At 44.7% G+C, this 23,125-nt stretch overlaps 1 protein-coding gene across 1 annotated transcript in view; it reads left to right on the top strand.

Moving 5' to 3' along the window:
• Positions 1 to 1,291: 1,291 nt before the first annotated feature.
• LOC139262953 (15-hydroxyprostaglandin dehydrogenase [NAD(+)]-like) overlaps positions 1,292 to 23,125 on the top strand; it is a 96,794-nt gene continuing 74,960 nt past the window's right edge. Inside the window, exons 1-4 of the mRNA XM_070878318.1 lie at positions 1,292 to 1,507; positions 2,103 to 2,226; positions 3,926 to 4,032; positions 7,127 to 7,223. Coding sequence (XP_070734419.1) covers positions 1,415 to 1,507; positions 2,103 to 2,226; positions 3,926 to 4,032; positions 7,127 to 7,223 — 421 coding nt within the window. The 5' untranslated portion in view covers positions 1,292 to 1,414. The remainder of the gene's footprint in view (positions 1,508 to 2,102; positions 2,227 to 3,925; positions 4,033 to 7,126; positions 7,224 to 23,125) is intronic.

Here is a 23,125-nt window from a genome sequence, read left to right as displayed (position 1 = left end):
TTCAGGTCCATGACCCTTGGTCAGAATAGGAAAAAGTTACAGATGCAACGGCCCAGAAATCCAGGTCGGCTGCTTCCTGCGGGCGATCGAGGGAAAAACTTTAAAAAGAAGCGCGCTTACCCCTGAAGCTGCTGAACCCACGCGAGTTCCCGGTCCTGAGGCCTCCTCTGACTGCGCGTCAGAGTGCGTGCACGTCAGGACATGCGCAGCACTGGAGCTGCAGTCACATGGCTCTGGGCAGCAAATTAAGGTAAAGTATGTTCTCACTCATAATAATGGGAACTCCGTAAGTTGGAGTCTCCATTGTTATGAATGAGAACCCCCCCCCCCACAAACACACAAAACTCTAATAAAAAATAGAAAAACTGCACCACATATTTGTATTAACTTAAATTAAAGTTATTTATGTATTATAAAATAGAAATATTTTTCTGATTTTTTAAAAAGTTTTTTAAATTATGGTTTAAAATAAACTTACCGTAGTGGGGGGGAGGGGGTTTAATAATAAAATGTGTTTTTATAATTTTATTTTAAAATGTTTTTGTGTATTTTAAAATTCTTACACCTGTAAAAGTACAGCCACATAAATACTGTCACTACAAGAGCAGGTCAGAGGTTGCGTATTCTGCGCTGAGTGTCTTATCTCCTGACTCTCCAAAGCCTTTCCAACTTCTACAAGGCACAAGTCAGGAGTGTGATGGAATACTCTCCACTAGCCTAGATGGGTGCAGCTCCAACAACACTCAAGCGGCTCGAAACCGCAAGAGTTTTCAGGACATCCGCTAGCCAAGAGATGGGTAAATCCCGCAATCTTGCCCGTGCAAATGTCCTCGCTCCCGAGATGCGTCGGATCTGTTAAGCTCCAGCTCGACAGATCGGAAAAGCCGGTTTTCAGCGCATGCGCATTGTGCCCTGAAAACCGGCTTTTGCGATGCCTTCCCGGGTGCGTACACACTCCATACGGACCCGGGAGGCCGGGATTTCTGCCCCGACAGGTTTTTGAGGACGTGTAGGGGGCAGGGAAAGGGGGTAAGGGGGGGAAGGATGTAGGGGTGGAAGGCAGGAGAGATTAAGAGACAAAGTGGGTGATGGTGCAAAGCAAAAGGAGATGGTAATGAGACAAGTGTAGATGCAAGTGTATAAATGCAAGTCCTTCTGTTTGTTTCAATGTGCTGGGAAGGGGCGGGAGGTTGCATTCTGGCACGATGTGTGTTGCTACACCCTGCAGCCACTGTGGCCACACGTGATGCAAACATTTGAGCGAGTGTCAACAGTGTGTGTGTGTGTGTGGGAGAGGGAGGAGGAGGAAGGAGGGAAACAAAGTTGCTGAGGTTTGCGCGGGGTGACACTGCAGCTTTATAGAGGGAGCGAGAGCCAGCCTGCTCCGGAACACCGCGCAGCGCAGCGCCGAGCCATGGAGCTGCTGGGCAGAGTGGCGCTGGTGACCGGGGCGGCGCAGGGGATCGGCAGGTCCTTCGCTGAGGCTCTGCTGCGGCACGGCGTAAAGGTACGGCCGCCCGCCCCACCGCCCCGGCCCGGCGCTCACACCGCTCCCTCACACCGCTCCGCCCCGGCCCGACCCCTCGCCCGCGGCTTGCATTGCATTCATCGGACTAAAGGCTTTTTACTCTCCCTCCCTCCTGTCTTCATTCCCCCTCTCCCTCTCTCCTGTCTTCATTCCCTCTCTCTCCCTCTCTCCTGTCTTCATTCCCTCCCTCCTGTTTTCATTCCCTCTCTCTCCCTCTCTCCTGTCTTCATTCCCTCTCTCATGTCTTAATTCCCTCTCTCTCCCTCTCTCCTGCCTTCATTCGCTCTCTCCTGTCTTCATTCCCTCTCTCCCTCTCTCCTGTCTTCATTCCCTCTCTCCTGTCTTCATTCCCCCCTCTCTCTCTCCTGTCTTCATTCTCCCCTCTCTCTCTCTCTCATTCCCCCCTCTCTCTCTCTCATTTCCCCTCTCTCTCTCCTTTCATTCCCCCCCTCTCTCTCTCTCCTTTCATTCCCCTTTCATTCCCCCTCCCTCTCCTTTCATTCCCCCTCTCTCTCTCTCTCTCTCTCCTGTCTTCATTCCCCCTCTCTCTCTCCTTTCATTCCCCCTCTCCCAGGTGGCTCTGGTGGATGTGAATGGGAGTGCAGGTGAAGCGTGTAAGAAGGCATTGGATATGGAGTTTGATGCTGCCTGCAGTGTATTCATAACTTGTGATGTGGGATCACCCGAACAGTTGAAATGTAAGTGGCTCGGTGCGAGGGTTTTTCCTCTGTAGTAATTAAGAGTTGATGACGTTGTTACTTCGAGTAGCTCGAGGCAACACACTTTTTGCCGAAGAAAAGTCTTGCTGTGTTGTAATATGAACTGCAGCAGTGGGTGTTGGATATGCATCTGCATCCAGGTTAATGATTGCAGCAAGACGGACTGTATAAAATGTCCTTTGATAAATGTCAAATACATACACGCTTAACTCGTGTATTTACATTTATATTTAGCCAGAAATTACGGTGACATGTTATCTGATGAACGCTAAACACCTTCATATTAAATTACTGCCTCCTGCGGCATTAACCCATTTAAAATCACTAGATGTGTTAAGCTGGTAGGAAACCCACTGTCGTTTCCAGCAGAGTACCTTCTCACTTCAAAGAGTGTCAGGGTGTCCTTGCTAATATGCAGTGCTGAGGGAGTGCTGCGCTGTCAGAGGTGCCGTCTTTCGAATGAGACGTTCAACCGAGTCTGCTCTCTCTGGTGGATGTAAAAGATCTCACGGCACTATTTCGAAGAAGAGCAGGGGAGCTATCCCCGGTGTCCTGGCCAATGTTTATCCCTCAATTGACAACATTATCTGGACATTATCACATTGCTGTTTGCGGGCCCTTGCTGTGTGTAAATTGACTGTTGCGTTTCCCACATTACAACAGTGACTTCACTTCAAAAAGTACTTCATTGGCTGTAAAGCGCTTGGGGACGTCCGGTGGTCGTGAAAGGCGCTATATAAATGCAAGTCTTTTTTTTTATACAATAAATGTGACTGTTGCTTATGTAGGCATTTTTTAAATGAAAGGTTGGAAGGTTTTTTTGTGCAACAGGTCACGAGAATGGGGAATGGCTACTGATGGCTGGCCAGTGACGGCATTCTCCAGGGAATTAGATGAAGACTCGAAATATTAAAAGTGCTCAAGAGAGCAATATATGGGATTAACATAAACAACAGCAGCTTACATTTATATCATGCCTTTTAACGTAGTAAAACATCGCAAGGCGCTTCACGGGAGCATAAATCGGACAACAACTGAGACCAAGCCAAAGAGGGAGACATTAGCATAGGTGATGAAAAGCTTGTTAGGTACATTAAGTGGAGTTGGTATAAGACCACGGGGTGTGGGGTGGGGTTGAATGACCTCTTCCTGAACTCTCCGATGATTTTTATAACGAGCAGTGAAGTTCTGCAATAAGCAGCCATGTATGAAAAATGAAAACTGCCAAAAATATGGGGAGAAAAAAAAAAGTCCCATTTTCAGCAAACTCCTTGGAGTAGAGAAGGCTGAGAGGAGATTTGATCGAGGTATTTAAAATCATGAAGGGTTTCGATAGAGTAAATAAAGAGAAACTGCTTCCAATGGCTGAAGGGTCGATAACCAGAGGGCACAGATTAAAGGTGATTGGCGAAAGAACCAGAGGCGACACGCGGAAAAAGTTTTTTACACAACGCGCGGTTAGGATTTGAAATTCAATGGCTGATAGGGTGGTGGATACAGATTCACCAGTTGCCTTCCAAAGGGAATTGGATAAATACCGGAAGGAGAAAATTGCAGGAAAAGAAGCAGGGGGAAGTGGGACTAACCGGATGGCTCTTCGAAACGGCTAGTGCAGACTCGCTGGGCCGAATAGCCTCCTTCTGTGCTGTACTATTCTATGATTCTGTCCTGCCTTTAGATGCTTTCAGGAAGACAACTGATTACTTTGGAAGTTTGGATATTGTGTGTAACAATGCCGGAGTAAACAATGAGAATGACTGGGAACGAACGATCAACATTAATCTGGTAAGGAACAAAAAGCTCTCGAGTAAACGCTTATAATCATCCCTTGTTTATACAACTGAAACCCTTCCTTCCTTGCAAAGACGTGCTCGACAGCTCAAAGTTGCTTATAAACTGTGGAGAATTGCATTTTTAATAGGAAATATGCATATTCCAGTATTGTTTTTTTTGGGGGGGGGACACCTGTATAAAGGGAGACTTGTCTTACTGTTTTATAATCTGGAGAAAATTTCAATAAAATAATTCAAGGTACTGTTTATTTTCAAAACAGTCTTTTTTTTGGCACAGACTCACTCGATTAATGTTTGCTACACTCTGTGCTATGTTATCGCAGAGTGTTTTATCAACAGATTATTGAGGAATAAAGTTTGGAATTATAAACAGTTAATTATTCTTAGTTGAAAATCGGTGTTTCATTGCTTTTTTTTCCCTCTTGCTGCCGCATTTGGTTGAAGAAAACTGCTGTCGGCTGCGGTTATATCTCATTACAGGACCGTGTCCAGAGTTACTGCTGTTAGCATTCCTGTTGTACAGGTGGTAGGACCACTGTTGTACTGCCTGCCTGTGATCCCCTGCTACTTTGCCATGTTGTGTACTGAATTCTGGTCACCAAGAAATGGCTGTGTCCACTCGCGCTTGCAGGCAAAGAGCTGCAATCCCAGACAGGAACCTTTGCGTGTGCAAGCAAGGGTTAATGGCCTCAGCTTTGTCAAAACATTAAGAGGACATAGACAGGCTGGTGAAATGGGCGGTCACGTGGCAGATGACATTTAGTACAGAAAAGTCCAAAGTGATACATTTTGGAGAGGAAATATAAACTATAAAGGGTGCAATCCTAAAGATGGTGCACGAACAGAGAGACCTGGGGGTATATGTGCACAAATCGTTGAAGGTGGCAGGACAGGTTGGGAATGCAGTTTTTAAAAAAGAAAGCTTACGGGATCCTGGGCTTCATAAATAGCGGATTAGACTACAAAAGCATGGAAATTATGATGAACCTTTATAAAACACTGGTTCGGCCTCAACTGGAGTATTGTGTCCAATTCCGGGCACCGTACTTTCGGAAGGATATGAAGGCCTTCGAGAGGGTGCAGAAAAATTTCCGAGAATAATTCCAGGGATGAGGGACTTCAGTTAAATGATAGACTGGAGAAGCTGGGGTTGTTCTCCTTGAAGCGGAGAAGATTGGGAGGAGATTTGATGGAGGTGCTCAAAATCATGAGGGGTCGAGACAGAGTAGATCGAGAGAAACTGTTCCCATTGGCGAAAGGGTCGAGAACCGGAGGACACAGATTTAAGATGTTTGGCAGAAGAACCAAAGGCGACATGAGGAAAAACTTTTTCACGCAGCGAGTGGTTAGGATCTGGAATGCGCGGCCTGAAATTTAAAACCGAGTTGAGAAGGAATTTCTTCTCCCAGAGGGTTGTGAATCTGTGGAATTCTCTGCCCAAGGAAGCAGTTGAGGCTAGCTCATTGAATGTATTCAAGTCACAGATAGATAGATTTTTAACCAATAAGGGAATTAAGGGTTACGGGGAGCGGGCGGGTAAGTGGAGCTGAGTCCACGGCCAGATCAGCCATGATCTTGTTGAATGATGGAGCAGGCTCGAGGGGCTAGATGGCCTATTCCTGTTCCTAATTCTTATGTTCTTATGTTCTTATGAAAGGGTGGTGGAGGCAGACTCAATCGTGGCTTTCAAAAGGGAATTGGATAAGTACCTGAAGGGAAAAGAAACAGCAGGGCTACGGGGAAAGGGCGGGAGAGTGGGACTGGCTGACGTGCTCTTGCAGAGAGCCGGCACGGGCCTGACGGGTCGAATGGCCTCCTTCCATGCTGTGATTCTAAGACTCTGTTTGAATTTCTGAAGAACCCCCTTCCCCAGGAGGTCCAACCAGCAGGTTTTAAGCCTGGTTTAATTGTAGTTGTGCACCACACAGCGTTAAGCCCAATCCGTGTGGGGAAAGGGTCACCCCGAATGAGAAGGGTGGAAGGCCCCACACTTGCTGCGATGCGTTGCCAGATAGGAGCCTGATTCCGGATTGGTGCTGCCCTGTTGCATTGATGTGCAACAGTAATAGCTCCACCCCTACTTAAAGTGACTGCAAGATTCCGGTCTCGGACACTGTCGAAATGATCCAACGGTGCAGGCCTTCTTAAGTAAACAGGAAAACATCACCAAAGTATAAATAAGAGTGTGATTAGGGGCACAAAGTAAGCTGAATAGTATGGGCCGACATCCCAGTTGAGATCCAAAATAACTATTTCAAAGCAACGCCGACCTACGATTAAGTGCAAGTGCGATCTTGCACTACATGTCAGAAGTAGGGATGCACGTTGCGTACAGCCTTTCAACCATTTAAAATAATGAGTCTTGCAGCATGGAAGGAGGGAGGCCTTTCGGTCCATCGTGGCTGTGCTGGCTCTGTGAAAGAGTGAGCCATACTCCTGCTCTTTCCCCGTAGCCCTGCAAATTTCTCCTTTTCAAGTGTATATCCAATTCCCTTCTGAAAATTATTATTGAATCTGCTTCCTCCGCCTTTTCAGGCAGTGAGTTCCCGATCGTCATAACTTGCTGAGTTTAATTTAAAAAATCACTTCTCCCTCTCTACCCACGCCCCCAGACTTTTAGCAAACTATCTTAAATCTGTGTCCTCTGATTACTGTCCCACCAGTGGAAACCGTTGCTCTTTATTATCAAAACCCCTCATAATTTCGACCTCCTATTAAATCTCCCCGAGCCTTCTCTGCTCTGAGGCGCTCCTCTACTCTTTACCCCGTAACTGAAGTATCCCGTCCCTGCTCGGGAAATATCATGCACAGCATACGCCCAAGTTTCAATATATGTTCCAGCAGGCAATATGTATTCACTGCCAAGGAACAAAGTATATTTTTAACATATACTGCCACCTTCTCAAGGGCCATTAGGGGATGGGCACTAAATGCTGGCCTTGCCAGCGACGCCCACATCCCGGAACAAATAATAAAAAAATAATGATCTGTCTCGTTACTTATTACCTAACCCAGATTTATCGGCAGGGAACTGAGAATTTTTTTTTAACCTGATTTAAAAATAAATTGTATTTTCTAAATGCCAGACCTCGGTGATAAGAGGAACGTACATAGCTCTGGAATACATGAGCAAGGAGAATGGTGGGAAAGGAGGAGTTATTGTGAACGTGGCATCTTTAGCAGGTAAGAAAAGCTCTCAGCGGGTCAGGCAGCATCTGTGGAGAGAGAAACAGAGTTAACGTTTCAGGTCGGTGTGACCCTTGGTCAGAACTGGAAAAAGTTAGAGATGTAACAGGTTTTAAGCGAGTGCAGAGGCAGGGAAAGGGGGCAGGGTAGAACAAAAGGGAAGGTCTGTGATCGGGTGGAAGGCAGGAGAGATTAAATGTTGGATCAAGAGCTGCCGCTGGCAGAGGTTAAGGTCTGCAGGCCTGAAATTGTTGAACTCGATGTTGAATCCAGAAGGCTGTAAAGCACCTAAACAGAAGATGATTGCATTCAACATTGAGTTTAACAATTTCAGACTAAAACCTATTTTCCAGCTGTTGAGGATTCTGCCATCCCCCATTTGCAACATTTAATCATTTCTGGCTTTCCACCTGGACACAGACCTTCCCTTTTGTTCTGCCCTGCCCCCTTTCCCTGCCTCTGCACTTGGCTTAAAACTGTTACATCTCTAACTTTTTCCAGTTCTGACGAAAGGTCGCTGGCCTGAAACGTTAACTTTAGTTCTCTCTCCACAGGTGCTGCCTGACCCGCTGAGCGTTTCTAGAACTTTCTGTTTATATTTCTGATTCCAGCACCTTGATATTGAAGAAAAGATCTCTGATTTTTTTTTAATATTTAGAAACAGAAATACCGCTACGCTATTGAGAAATATATTTTTATATCAGGAATGAAATTCTGTTAAAATGTTCCAAACAGGTTCGCAAAAAAAAGATTTACTTTGTCATCGAGTGAAAGATTGCTCAGCTGGCCGGGGAAAGAATTGCCCGTAATTATGAGCGGAATGACAGTGGGATGAAAATCCCAACTTCTGGAATCCCATCCTGCAATTTTCACCACATTCCTTTTCAGGGCTGGGGTGGAGGGGGGGAAAGAGCAGGGGAGTGGGACTAATTTGGTATCTTGTTCTTTCAGAGTTGGCACAGGCACGGTGGGGCGATAGGCCTCCTTAATAAGTACATAAGAAATAGGAGCAGGAGTAGGCCATTTGGCCCCTCAAGCCTGCTCCGCCATTCAATAAGATCATGGCTGATCTGATCATGGACTCAGCTCCACTTCCCTGCCTGCTCCCCATAACCCTTTACTCCCTTATCGCTCAAAAATCTGTCTATCTCCGCCTTAAATCTATTCAATGACCCAGACTCCACAGCTCTCTGGGGCAGAGAATTGCACAGATTTACAACACTCCGAGAGAAGAAATTTCTCATCTCAGTTCTAAATGGGTGGCCCCTTATTCTGAGACTATGTCCCCTAGTTTTAGTTTCCCCTATGGTCAAATCAAAACCCCTATCTCCTTCTGTGCTCTCTGAATCTATATGATTGAGTCTATGACTCCACGGGCTCGAGAGCATGTAAATTGCCTGATCTGCATCCCTGGGGCACAGCACGAGTAGAACTCTTGTCAGCATTGAGATTCCATTCAAAAAGAAAACAATTTTTAAGATGAAACTTAAAGAGAAGGCGTCGTAAACACGCAGCACACAGCAGAGAGAAAAGTTTGGATAATGTCAAGGATGGAGATGTCCTCCAGAACTGAAGGCTGGAATCCCGGCAAAACATTTTAACCTAGAATACTGCGTACAGTTTTGGTCTCCTTATTTAAGGAGGGATATACTTGCATTGGAGGCAGTTCAGAGAAGGTTCACTAGGTTGATTCCTGGGATGAAGGGGTTGACTTATGAGGAAAGGTTGAGCAGGTTGGGCCTATGCTCATTGGAGTTTAGAAGAATGAGAGGCGATCTTATTGAAACACATAAGATTCTGAAGGGGCTCGACAGGGTAGACCCAGAGAGCATGTTTCCCCTCATGGGAGGATCTAGATCTGGAGGGCATAGTTTCAAAATTGCCCATTTAAAACGGAAATGAGGAGGGATTTTTTTTCTCTCAGAGGGTTGTAAATCTATGGAATTCTCTGTCCCAGAGAGCTGTGGAGGCTAGGTCATTGAATATATTTAAGGCGGAGATGGAAAGATTTTCACTGATAAGAGAGTCAAGGATTATAGGGAGAGGGCAGTGAAGTGGAGCTGTGGCCAAGATCAGATCAGCCATGATCTTATTGAATGGCGGAGCAGGCTCAAGGGGCCGTATGGCCTACTCCTGTTCCTATTGCTTATGTTCTAATGGAATTAGGGGAGGGAGAAAAATAATCAAGCACACAGTTGAAGTGAATAGGATTGACCCTTTTAAAAAAAACACACAACCAGTGGTTGTTAAATGATATCAAAGATTGTCATAGTTGGGCAACAGGAAAAAGCGTTAAATAAATTAAAAGAAGTGTGCGAGTGACTTAAGATGGTAAGAGATCTACTCAAGGAAGCAAAGTCAGAAAGTTGGGAGAAACTGAATTAATGAGGCACAGAGACTCTGGCAGGTCTGAAATTAAAATGTTGAAAACACAGGCCACACCTATAAAGAGAATTAACAAGCCAGCACTGAGGTCGCAGACTCTTCCCACAACAGCGCTGTGCCGTGATGCAGATCTCCACCCCAAGTGCCAATCCGTCTCGCCTCTCCCAGACCCACCCCGTATCACCAGCAAAGTTCCTGCGAAGCTGCGTGGCCCTGGTCTGGAAGTCCCGTGTAGGCTGTTCAATGAGCGAGGATTTGATTGGGTCGTTAAAGGGACCGCACACCAAACAAAAAGTTACAGGGAACTTTGATCGCCAGTGCCCCTGTTATAAAGAGAATGTTTTAAAAATATATTAAAAGGTTTGCCTTCCGTGCCGGCTGTGGCTCAGTGGGTCATACACTTGCCTTTCAGTCAGAAGTTTGTGGGTTCAAATCCCACTCCAGGGACCTGAGCACAAAAATCTAGGCTGAGGGAGTGCTGCATTGCTGGATAAGACATTAAACCAAGGCTTCTGCTGCCCTCACTGGTGAACATAAAATATACCATGGCACTATTTTGAAGAAGAGCAGGGGAGTTCTCCCCCGGGTGTCCTGGCCAATATTTATCCCGCAATCAACATGAATAAAAGAAAAAACAGATGATCAGGTCATTATCACACTGCTGTTTGTGGGAGCTTGCTGTGCGCAAATTGGCTGCCACATTTCCTACATTACAACCGGGACTATACTTCAAACATACTTCGTTGGCTGGAGCGGGCGGCAGGGAAGTGGAGCTGAGTCCATGATCACATCAGCCATGATCATAGTAAATGGCGGAGCAGGCTCGAGGGGCCAAATGGCCTACTCCTGCTCATATTTCTTATGTTCTTATGTAAAGCGCTTGAGACATGCTGAGGTTGTGAAAGGCGCTATAGAAATGCAAGTCGTTTTTCTGAAGAAGGGACTTGTTCAAAACATCTACCTGTCTATTCTCTCTGCAGCGTCAGAATGATCTGTTGCATATTTCCAGCAGTTTCAGTTTGAAAATATTTTCAGACCTTCTCTTCGCTTTGCATCAGTAATGTTTATGATAGTGCAACACAAAGCAACGGACTAGTCCTTCCTGCCCATTTTATAAAGGTCTAACTGTGTTTTTAAAGGGTCTCTGTGTATTTAAAATGACTCTCGATGGTCTTTGGATAGATGTGGTCCTATACTACAATGTTGCTGCTTTTTCAAGAAACAATTTTTTTATTCTTCTCGAGAATTTTCTTAATTTTTCCAGTCATGTGACCAAATTCGTACTTTGAGTCGAGCGAAATCCTCCATTTCTGGCTCCGGTCGGTGAACTTTGCAAGGGAAGCACTGAGGATGTTATTTTGCAATTTATTTTCCATCCTTGAAATAACAACGGGAAGGGAAGCATTGTGTAAAAGTTACACTGGCAGAAATTCACTGTACGTTTGGTTGTCTTTGGGTTCGGAGCTTCTTCAGGATCATTTGTAGATATTCTCTCCGATAAGCTAATAGTCGCAAGGCAGGGCAGCTATTCTAAAGCAGTGGTTTCCCAACTTTTGCGTGTTAAGGAACTCGGTGCAAATATCGAAGCACTCCGGGAGAACCCACTGTTCTAATAATATTGCGGATAACGTCTTTATTAATAGAAATAGAAACTTACAGCGTGGAAGGAGGCCTTTTCGGCCCATCATGTCCGCGCCGGCCAACAAAGAGCCGCACGGCCCTCGGTCAGCAGCCCTGAAGGTTACATATAAACCTATGAACAATGGCGGACAGGTAAAGAGCACCCAGCCCAACCAGTCCACCCCACACAATGCTAGCAGGCTTCTTACTGCATTGCTCTTGGTGAGTTGGAGGATATGCTAGGGGTATTGTGTGAAAATGTGATGGATACTAAGCGCGACAGTTCCAGGAAATGTGCGCTATGTGAAGGACTTGTATTATCGTTGACCTCCTGTCCTGTCTTGTACTCGAGCGATTTAACAATACAGCTCAAGCATTCTGTTAGCTTTATTAATTCTTGCATTGGAGGCAGTTCAGAGAAGGTCCACAAGGTTGATTCCTGAGATGAAGGGGTTGACTTATGAGGAAAGGTTGAGCAGGTTGGGCCTATACTCATTGGAGTTTAGAAGAATGAGAGGTAATTCTTTTGAAACATAAGATTCTGAGGGGGCTTGACAGGGTAGATGCAGAGAGGATATTTCCACTCGTGGGGGAATCTAGAACTAGGGGGCATAGTTTAGAACTCAGATGAGGAGGAATTTCTTCTCGGAAGTTCATAAATCTGTGGAATTCTCTGCCCCAGAGAGTTGTGGAGGCTGGGTCATTGAATATGTTTAAGGTGGAGATAGACAGATTTTTGAATGATAATGGATTCAAGGTTATGGGGGAACAGGCAGGGAAGTGGAGCTGAGTCCATGATCAGGCCAAATGGCCTACTCCTGCTTCTAATTCTTATGTTCTTCGATGACTAGATGTGCTAATTGTTAATAGTCTCCTTCAGCCTCTTCCCTAGCTAGGTCAACTGCATTCGTTACGGATTACTCCCCATTGTATTAATTGTGTGCCATTTCTCCATGTCAGCTGTATGCAAGTTTATCCACACCCTGAATGCATTACATAGGAACAGGAGTCGACCATTCTGCCCCTCGAGCCTGTTCTACCATTGTGTAACATGCAGCATTATTGTGCAAAACCTGGATATGCATAAATCTGGTTGTACAACAGTGAATTCCTCCTCAGTCTTCCATGCATTTTGGAGTTGCTTACATTTGAGTTTAACACGAGCAGTAACTTTAATATCTCTTGCATTCTCCCATCTTCAATCCCGTGTTGTATAGTTGTAAGTTGGGCTTTGTAATGTATTTGCTTCATGGGTTCTTTGCTTAAGAATTCATAGCAACACATTGCTGTTAAGAACTAGTTGGTTTATTAGCAAGGGTTTAACATTCACACTACACATTACCAATTCATCCACCAGGCTCACAACTGCATGCCTCATCGTGGATCCCCTGAACCCAACTGGCTGGGATTTTATTGAATCTTGTGAACATCACGTGACTGGCTAAGCCACTCACAACTCAATAGCTCTACAACTATTTTGTGTAGACAATAAACAAGTGCCCCCTGGCTAAAGTGGGGGGGGGGGGCACACTTCAAAAATTTTCAAACAAGTACCCACTTGGGTTTTTTTGAGGGCACTGAAAACACAAATTATACAAGTGCCCCCTGGCTAAAAGAGGGAGGGGGGGAAACTAAAACCGGCAAACTTAAACAAATTAAACTTTAGACATGGTTTAAATTAAAATTTGGTTGCCGGGGGTGATGATGCACTCAACAGCTCTACAACTCTTTCGTTGCAAAACAAAATAAACATCAACTCAAGTGCTCCCTTATTAAAGGGGGGCGACACTCCAAACACTTTTCAAGTGCCCCTTTTTGTTTTTTTTTTGTTTTGTTTTTTTACGTGTTTTTTTTTGTGTTTTTTTTAGGGCACCGAGAGGCAAATTATACAAGTGCCCCCTGACTGGGGGGACACTAAAACCCGACATTAAAACAAATGAAACTTTAAAAGATATAAAATCAAATTAAAATTTGGTTGCCCGGGGTGTTGATGCACTCAACAGCTCGACAAACCTGTGAGTACTCACAGGTGCAAACATTACAGATTTCTTGGGGGCGGACTTTGCTCCAAAATGACACAGTTGTGATGGGAGTTTCCAACCCTGTTGATAGTCTCTGGTGATCTTTATGAATAAATAACTGAGTCAGTCAGGTCAGCAGTGCTCCTGGGTGTTGTTAAGTGACCACAGTAATATTACATATTACAATCGCGTAAGGACAACTCGCATATAACTGACTAATTGATGGCTCGTATCAGTCGAGGTTAAGAGATTTCCTATTCTGTTCCAGAAAATGCACTCGCAAGTAATAATAACTTGTATTTATATAGCACCTTTAGTGGAGTAAAACGTACCAAGGCTCTTCACAGCATTTTTACAGCACGTTAGATATTGATCATTGAGGGAGAGACAAAAAGCGTGAGAAGGAAGTGTAAAAAGAGGTTAAAGGCTCGGGTCTGAAGCAGCAGCCAAAATACGCACGCAAATAGACACAGGCGAAAAAACTTTAAAAAAAATTCAAATTGCATTGTAAATAATACACTGAGTATACAATAGTAAAATCAGTATAATAAAGATTAATTATAATTAAACAAAATTAAATAATATATATACAATAATTACAAATTAAGTTAAAATGAGAAAATCAGCAATTGAAGCAAATTAAATCAGTTATTAGCTGTCTTTAAGATTTATTCCCTGTCCAGTGATTCAATTAATCTGGAAGAACCAATCACTGTCCTCCATCCTTGTGATGTCATAATTTTATTACTTTTTATTTCTCATTTTGTCCTCTTGATATGACCTGTAATAGCTCTAGGCTCGAGCTACCTCCGTTGTCACGGAAACGTTTATGTTTAAATCTCTCCAGCTGCTCCAGGCTCGAGCTGCCTCCGTTGTCAGGGAGACACTGATGTTTAAATCTCCCTCCAGCTAATCCAGGCTTGAGCTGTCTCCGTTGTCAGGGAGACACTGATGTTTAAATCTCCTCCAGCTGCCCCAGGCTTGCACTGCCAGTAGGGTGATCCTAGCTGGACAAAATTACCATGTCTTGGTAATTTGTGCAGTTTTAGCTGATTAGATTTCATAAATCTCTCTCTCTCTCTCTCTCTTTCTCTCTCTCTGTCTATACATTTATATATATATAAAAAAATATATATATATATATAATTGGTCACTAGGTTTTGGTGGTTGCCAACATGTTTCCAATGTTTCGGGACTGAATGTGTGTTGCTTGTGTTTCTCAGTGGTTTGCTTTGGAGACTCGACCATAACGGTAAGTTTCTATGTGTATCAGACACTCAGCTGACCAACAAAAAGAAAATTGGCATCGGCAACATGACAGGGTTCACAGGTTCACTGAGCCGCCTTATCACTATAAGAACATAAGAATTAGGAACAGGAGTAGGCCATCTAGCCCCTCGAGCCTGCTCCGCCATTCAATAAGATCATGGCTGATCTGGTCGTGGACTCAGCTCCACTTACCCGCCCCCTCCCCGTAACCCTTAATTCCCTTATTGGTTAAAAATCTATCTATCTGTGACTTGAATGCATTCAATGAGCTAGCCTCAACTGCTTCCTTGGGCAGAGAATTCCACAGATTCACAACCCTCTGGGAGAAGAAATTCCTTCTCAACTCGGTTTTAAATTGGCTCCCCCGTATTTTGAGGCTGTGCCCCCTAGTTCTAGTCTCCCCGACCAGTGGAAACAACCTCTCTGCCTCGATCTTGTCTATCCCTTTCATTATTTTAAATGTTTCTATAAGATCACCCCTCATCCTTCTGAACTCCAACGAGTAAAGACCCAGTCTACTCAATCTATCATCATAAGGTAACCCCCCTCATCTCCGGAATCAGCCTAGTGAATCGTCTCTGTACCCCCTCCAAAGCCAGTATATCCTTTCTTAAGTAAGGTGACCAAAACTGCACGCAGTACTCCAGGTGCGGCCTTACCAATAACCTATACAGTTGCAGCAGGACCTCCCTGCTTTTGTACTCCATCCCTCTCGCAATGAAGGCCAACATTCCATTCGCCTTCCTGATTACCTGCTGCACCTGCAAACTAACTTTTTGGGATTCATGCACAAGGACCCCCAGGTCCCTCTGCACCGCAGCATGTTGTAATTTCTCCCCATTCAAATAAGATTCCCTTTTACTGTTTTTTTTTTCCCAAGGTGGATGACCTCACACTTTCCGACATTGTATTCCATCTGCCAAACCTTAGCCCATTCGCTTAACCTATCCAAATCTCTTTGCAGCCTCTCTGTGTCCTCTACACAACCCGCTTTCCCACTAATCTTAGTGTCATCTGCAAATTTTGTTACACTACACTCTGTCCCCTCTTCCAGGTCATCTATGTATACTGTAAACAGTTGTGGTCCCAGCACCGATCCCTGTGGCACACCATTAACCACCAGCTTTCTACTTTTCCAAAATAAGGATACCAAAACTCCCCTAATCCTCGCAGCTCTTTCTTCCTAATCTCCAGTGAAGATTGAGGTCCTCTTGCCCCTTTTGCTCTTTCTGCATGGCTGGACCATTCTCACAGTATGACAGTTTTACCCTTCGTGCCACCTTTACTTGTTTTCTGGGCCAATATTCATCCCTCAACCAACATCACTAAAACAGATTATCTGGCCATTATCCCATTGCTGTTTCTGGGACTTTGCTGTGCGCAAGTTGGCTGCCGCGTTTCCCACATTACAACAGTGACTACACTTCAAAAGTGCTTCACTCACCGGCTGTAGAACTCAGTAAACAACTAGTCTCAATGGTTGTAAAGCTCCCAAAGTCTACATTTCCTATTTTCTATGTGTTTGTTTCTCCAGAATGTTATAATGTATCTTTTGCGATGTTCTACTGTTGCATGTTGCTTTATTTCTGACAAGCAGGCTATTTGCGTGCTAAATGCTTGCAAGCTAACTGAGCCAAATGGAAAGATGTTAGATAAGCTAGATTGTCGAGCATTATTTTTCTCAGTCTGAGTTTCCTCTTGCTGAACTCAGCAACAAACTTGACTTGCTTTCAGAGAACAGAACATCCCCTGTGGCTTGAAATTCTTGCTGAACCGTCATTTGTTACCATTATTATTTTTGGATTTTTTTTTAAGACATATTTTTGCAGATTTGCGAAGCTAGATAGGATGTCGGAGACCTTGAAGATTTCCTAGATTGGTACCAGGGATGAGACACTTGAGTTATGTGAAGAGACTGGAGAAGCTGGGATTGTTCTCTCTCAAGCAAAGAAAGTTACGGGGAGATTTAATAGAGGTGTTCAACATGATGAATGATTCTGATGGAGTAAATAGGGAGAGCTCGTCAGGAGGGTCAGTAACTAGAACCAGAGGGGAGATTAGATTTTTTTTTAACATAGTGAGTTGTTGTGATCTGGAATGCACTGCCTAAAAGAATCTAGGGAAGAGATAGCAATGGCACTATTACAAATATTCATTAGAAAAAGGTGTAGCGCCAGAGGACTGGCAGATAGCTAACATAATATCTATGTTTAAGAAGTTGGTGATCCTACAAATCCCCTGGGAGGACTGACGCACCAACATTAGCATCCTCGACAAGGCCAACATCCCCTAGCATTGAAGCACTGACCACAGTCGATCAGCTCCACTGGGCAGGCCAGACACGAGACTCCCAAAGCAAGTGCTCGACTCGGAACTCCTTCATGGCAAACGAGCCAAAGGTGGACAGCGGAAACGTTACAAGGACACCCTCAAAGCCTCCCTGATAAAGTGCAACATCCCCACTGACACCCGGGAGTCCCTGGCCCAAGACCGTCCTAAGTGGAGGAAGTGCATCCGAGAGGGCGCTGAGCATCTCGAGTCTCAACTCCGAGAGCATGCAGAAATCAAGCGCAGAGAGCGGAAAGAGTGCGCGGCAAACCAGTCCCACCCACCCCTCCCCTCAACGACTATCTGTCCCACCTGTGACAGAGTCTGTGGCTCAGCCACCAAAGAACTCACTTCAGGAGTGGAAACAAGTCTTCCTCGATTCCAAGGGACTGCCTGTGATGATGATGATGTTTAAGAAGTGAGATAGAAATTGTCAAGGGAACTACAGACCGGTCAGCTTAACATCGGTGGTAGAAAAATTAATGGAATCCATACTAAAGGAGAAATAGACGGACATCTAAAAACCAAAAATATAATAATGAACAGTCAACATGGATTTCAAAAGGAAAAGTCTTGCTTGACCAATCTCATTGAATTATTTCAAGAGGTAACAGAGACAGTAGACAAGGAAAATGAAGTAGATGTCATTTATCTAGGCCTTCAATAAGATACCACACAGACATTTAGACCTCTCCTGGGCATGTGCTCGAGAAATAAAGACCTGATGTGAATTAAGACCTACCCGACTCGACTCATTGGAAGAACCAGAGGTGGTCTCGGTTGAAAGGCAACTGAGACCGCGCGTGCGCATTTTGCCCGGACGAGGTCCAGTCTCTAAAAGTGTTACCTCAACAGATGGCGTAGTTGGCAAGATTTCCAAGCTGACGACCTGAGCGGACAGATCATTGGGGGTAAGTAGTCATTTTTGAATACTTACTAGAGCCGAAATGAGTGTTCGTTGGGTTCGGACACACGACGGAAATATAGGATAAGAGCGGTCGGGGAAGGCAGTCGCTCAGGCAGTAAGTGGACGCACTTACTTGGGTGCAAAAAGGCACCGGGCATGGTAGGGTTAAACCGACAGGGCAAAGTGGCAGAAAAGGGTGTGGACGAAAGTCTAGCCAAGACCCGAAGAAAAGAGAATGAGAAAACCGAGACTAAAGTGAGGAAGTTGGTGTGGGATCCTGACTGGACACCACCCCAACATAGAGCCTGTTGGGGTCAGCTAAAGAAAGGTAGCATCAAGGGCGATGCCGTCAAAATAACCTCGTGGACCAATTTCAAGAATGTGTGACCAGGGGAGAAAAAGGGAGGGACGGAATTATGCGTGGAGTATAGAATGATTGGAATGAATGCTATTGGTATACTTGGTGTTAGAAACATAGAAACATGGAAAATAGGTGCAGGAGTAGGCCATTCGGCCCTTCGAGCCTGCACCGCCATTCAATGAGTTCATGGCTGAACATGTAACTTCAGTACCCCATTCCTGCTTTCTCGCCATACCCCTTGATTCCCCCCAGTAGTTAGGACTACATCTAACTCCTTTTTGAATATATTTAATGAATTGGCCTCAACAACTTTCTGTGGGAGAGAATTCCACAGGTTCACCACTCTCTGGGTGAAGAAGTCTCTCCTCATCTCGGTCCTAAATGTCTTACCCCTTATCCTTAGACTGTGACCCCTGGTTCTGGATTTCCCCAACATTAATAAGAACATAAGAACAAAAGAACATAAGAATTCAGAACAGGAGTAGGCCATCTAGCCCCTCGAGCCTGCTCCGCCGTTCAACAAGATCATAGCTGATCTGGCCGTGGACTCAGCTCCACTTACCCGCCCGCTCCCCGTAACCCTTAATTCCCTTATTGGTTAAAAATCTATCTATCTGTGATTTGAATATATTCAATGAGCTAGCCTCAACTGCTTCCTTGGGCAGATAATTCCACAGATTCACAACCCTCTGGGAGAAGAAATTCCTTCTCAACTCGATTTTAAATTGGCTCCCCCGTATTTTGAGGCTGTGCCCCCTAGTTCTAGTCTCCCCGACCAGTAGAAAAAACCTCTCTGCCTCTATCCTGTCTATCCCTTTCATTATTTTAAATGTTTCTATAAGATCACCCCTCATCCTTCTGAACTCCAACGAGTAAAGACCCAGTCTACTCAATCCATCATCATAAGGTAACCCCCTCATCTCCGGAATCAGCCTAGTGAATCGTCTCTGTACCCCCTCCAAAGCTAGTATATCCTTCCTTAAGTAAGATGACTAAAACTGCACGCAGTACTCCAGGTGCGGCCTCACCAATACCCTATACAGTTGCAGCAGGACCTCCCTGCTTTTGTACTCCATCCCTCTCGCAATGAAGGCCAACATTTCATTCGCCTTCCTGATTACCTGCTGCACCTGCAAACTAATTTTTTGGGATTCATGCACAAGGACCCCCAGGTCCCTCTGCACCGCAGCATGTTGTAATTTCTCCCCATTCAAATAATATTCCCTTTTACTGTTTTTTTCCCAAGGTGGATAACCTCACATTTTCCGACATTGTATTCCATCTGCCAAACCTTAGCCCATTTGCTTAACCTATTTAAATCTCTCTGCAGCCTCTCTGTGTCCTCTACACAACCCGCTTTCCCACTAATCTTTGTGTCATCTGCAAATTTTGTTACACTACACTCTGTCCCCTCTTCCAGGTCATCTATGTATATTGTAAACAGTTGTGGTCCCAGCACCGATCCCTGTGGCACACCACTAACCACCGATTTCCAACCCGAAAATGACCCATTTATCCCGACTCTCTGCTTTCTGTTAGCCAGCCAATTCTCTATCCATGCTAATACATTTCCTCTGACTCCGTGTGCCTTTATCTTCTGCAGTAACCTTTTGTGTGGCACCTTATCGAATGCCTTTTGGAAATCTAAATACACCACATCCATCGGTACATCTCTATCCACCATGCTCGTTATATCCTCAAAGAATTTCAGTAACTTAGTTACACATGATTTCCCCTTCATGAATCCATTTTGCGTCTGCTTGATTGCACTATTCCTATCTAGATGTCCCGCTATTTCTTCCTTAATGATAGCTTCAAGCATTTTCCCCACTACAGATGTTAAACTAACCAGCCTGTAGTTACCTGCCTTTTGTCTGCCCCCTTTTTTAAACAGAGGCGTTACATTAGCTGCTTTCCAATCCGATGGTACCTCCCCAGAGTCCAAAGAATTTTAGTAGATTATAACGAATGCATCTGCTATAACTTCCACCATCTCTTTTAATACCCTGGGATGCATTTCATCAGGACCAGGGGACTTGTCTACCTTGAGTCCCATTAGCCTGTCCAGCACTACCTCCCTAGTGATAGTGATTGTCTCAAGGTCATCCCTTCCCACATTCCCGTTACCAGCAATTTTTGGCATGGTTTTTGTGTCTTCCACTGTGAAGACTGAAGCAAAATAATTGTTTAAGGTCTCAGCCATTTCCATATTTCCCGTTATTAAATCCCCTTTCTCATCTAAGGGACCAACATTTACTTTAGTCACTCTTTTCCGTTTTATATATTGGTAAAAGCTTTTACTATCTGTTTTTATGTTTTGCACAAGTTTACTTTCGTAATCTATCTTTCCTTTCTTTATTGCTTTCTTAGTCATTCTTTGCTGTCGTTTAAAATTTTCCCAATCTTCTAGTTTCCCACTAACCTTGGCCACCTTATACGCATTGGATTTTAATTTGATACTTTCCTTTATTTCCTTGGTTATCCACGGCTGGTTATCCCTTCTCTTACCGCCCTTTTTCACTGGAATATATTTTTGTTGAGCACTATGAAAGAGCTCCTTAAAAGTCCTCCATTGTTCCTCAATTGTGCCACCATTTAATCTGTGTTCCCAGTCTACTTTAGCTAATTCTGCCCTCATCCCACTGTAGTCCCCTTTGTTTAAGCATAGTACGCTCATTTGAGACACTACTTCCTCACCCTCAATCTGTATTACAAATTCAACCATACTGTGATCACTCATTCCGAGAGGATCTTTTACTAGGAGATCGTTTATTATTTCTGTCTCATTACACAGGACCAGATCTAAGATAGCTTGCTCTCTTGTAGGTTCTTTACATGGATTCAAAAAGCAGAGATCATGCACAACTAATAAAGCAAATATGCATAACCAATAAAGCACATGTATAAGTGAATCCAACAGACAGACAGTTGGACATTTCTGAATAAAAAGAGGGACAAAGCGAGAAGATGGATTTGGGCTCAACCTAAAGGCCATATGTATCCTTTTCCTGTTCCTAAAATGTTTTGTTTTTAAATCCACGTCCACTTGTACATTTCCATGTGTGACCTCTCAAACCATGCCCCTCTAGATCTCTCAAAATACTTTGTTTTTCCTGCTTATATTAAACTTGACTGGTCTATAGATTTCAGGTATGTCTCCAGAGTTCTTTTAAATACCTGTAGTTGAGTTCTGTTTTCCATATTCTATTTGAGAATCTCCCCAGAATATCGTAAATTTTCGAAAATTTAAGCTTTCCTAATTTTGATGTCCACATCTTCTGAAAGTGCTTCAGTATTGCTGCACTGGTTTGTGGCAGAGGAGCGGTAAGAGATTGTGGCGGAGGTGCGGCGAATGTTTGTGGCAGAGGAGCGGTGAGAGATCGTGGCGGAGGTGCGGCGAATGAGGTTATGGGGCCCAGAAGAGCCGAGGGCCCGGGGGCAGCACGGGCCAGCCCACAGTGGAATATGTGTGCGCATTAGGTCCGTGCAGCAGAGCTGGTCTTCAGGCATCTTGGTTAACCCTTGCCACTGGACCAAGGCCTAGCTCTGTCAAGCCCGTGTGGTGGCTGGTGTGCAACGGTCACCACACGTTAAAAAAATCCACGCACAGGCATCTTCCACCCTTCAGTTGGAGTTCAGGACTGGAACATCGGGTCCTTCATTGAAACATCCGTGAACTCATGTGGAAGCAAGTCATCCTCGTTTGAGGGACCACCTATGATGATGACTGCCTGAAATGGCGATGGAAGCATATTCAGTAGTAACTTTCAAAAGAGAATTGAATAAATACTTGGAAAGGAAAAATTGTAGGGCTATGATGAAAGAGCAGGGCAGTGGGACTAATTGGATAAGCCCTTTCAAAGCCTCCTTCTGAGCTGTATGATTCTATGATTTTAATGATTGTTGGGGATTGGAGGTCAGCGGGTCCTGCAGGATTTTCTATCCCTTTCAAAAAATGAATTGAAGGGAAGATTCCGTGTGATGCGCTGACCCCTGTGCCCGGATTTGGAACGTGCGCTCCCAATGACCGAAGATTTGTTTCGGGAACGCTAAACCAGAAAGCGTTTGAGTTTCAAAAAGCGTGGTGGATCTTCAGATTTCTCGGGGATTAAGTGTCGTTTGTTTTACGCCTCAAAAACAGATTAAAGATTAAATGATCCTTAAATCCATTGGCCCCAAAATTTCTGGGGCTAGAGAGAACGGAAAGGTGGATTTCTGCCCAGCAGTCCAGGAATTTTGAGCAGAACCCCTGGTTACACAAAGATTGCACTTTGTTTGCAGTGGCCCTTTAAATTACGATGGGGGGGTGGGGCGGGGTGGGTGGGTGAGGGGCGGGGAAAGAGTAGACATTACCAGATCTTCAAACACCTGTGAACTCATCCCTTTTTGGCATGGAAGCAAGTCATCCTCGATACAAGGGACCGCCTAAGAGAGAGAGCGCGTCTGGACGAGCCAATCATGGGACGGAGTCTCCGGCTACCGATGTGGTCTGGTGAGACTGATGCCCAGGAATGCCGCGCCCACTCAGTTTATGTTTTAATATATCGTCCTTCTGCCAATGTTCTCGCCTCTGCTGCTGAAGGCACTTCCTGAAATACAGTTGCACAGATGCCAAGTGCCCTCAAGTCCCTCATCAGTGTAGTCACCCCTCACGTGGGAGCCCAGATAGTGAGATCTTCAAATGTGTTGCCAGTGAGATCTTCTGATGTATTGCAAGAGCTGACCATTCTCAAGACTGAATCATCGTACATTGATGGCTACTGGTGTGGTGCCAGTTGTGTCTTTCCTCCTCGATTAACTTTAGGACAGCCATTTTCCCCCTACACCTCGCGACTCTCGGCCAATGGTCTGAACTCCCAGGTGGACATAAAGATTCCAAGACACTATTTTGAAGACGAGCAGGGGAGTTTTCCCCGGTGTCCTGGCCAAAATGTATCCCTCAACCAACATCACTAAAACAAATTGTCTGGTCATTATCACATTGCTGTTTGTGGGAGCTTGCTGTGCA

Source organism: Pristiophorus japonicus, chromosome 1 (assembly GCF_044704955.1).
Source record: "Pristiophorus japonicus isolate sPriJap1 chromosome 1, sPriJap1.hap1, whole genome shotgun sequence".
Taxonomy (NCBI): Eukaryota; Metazoa; Chordata; class Chondrichthyes; family Pristiophoridae; genus Pristiophorus; species Pristiophorus japonicus.
This window is presented reverse-complemented; position numbering and strand designations above follow the sequence as displayed.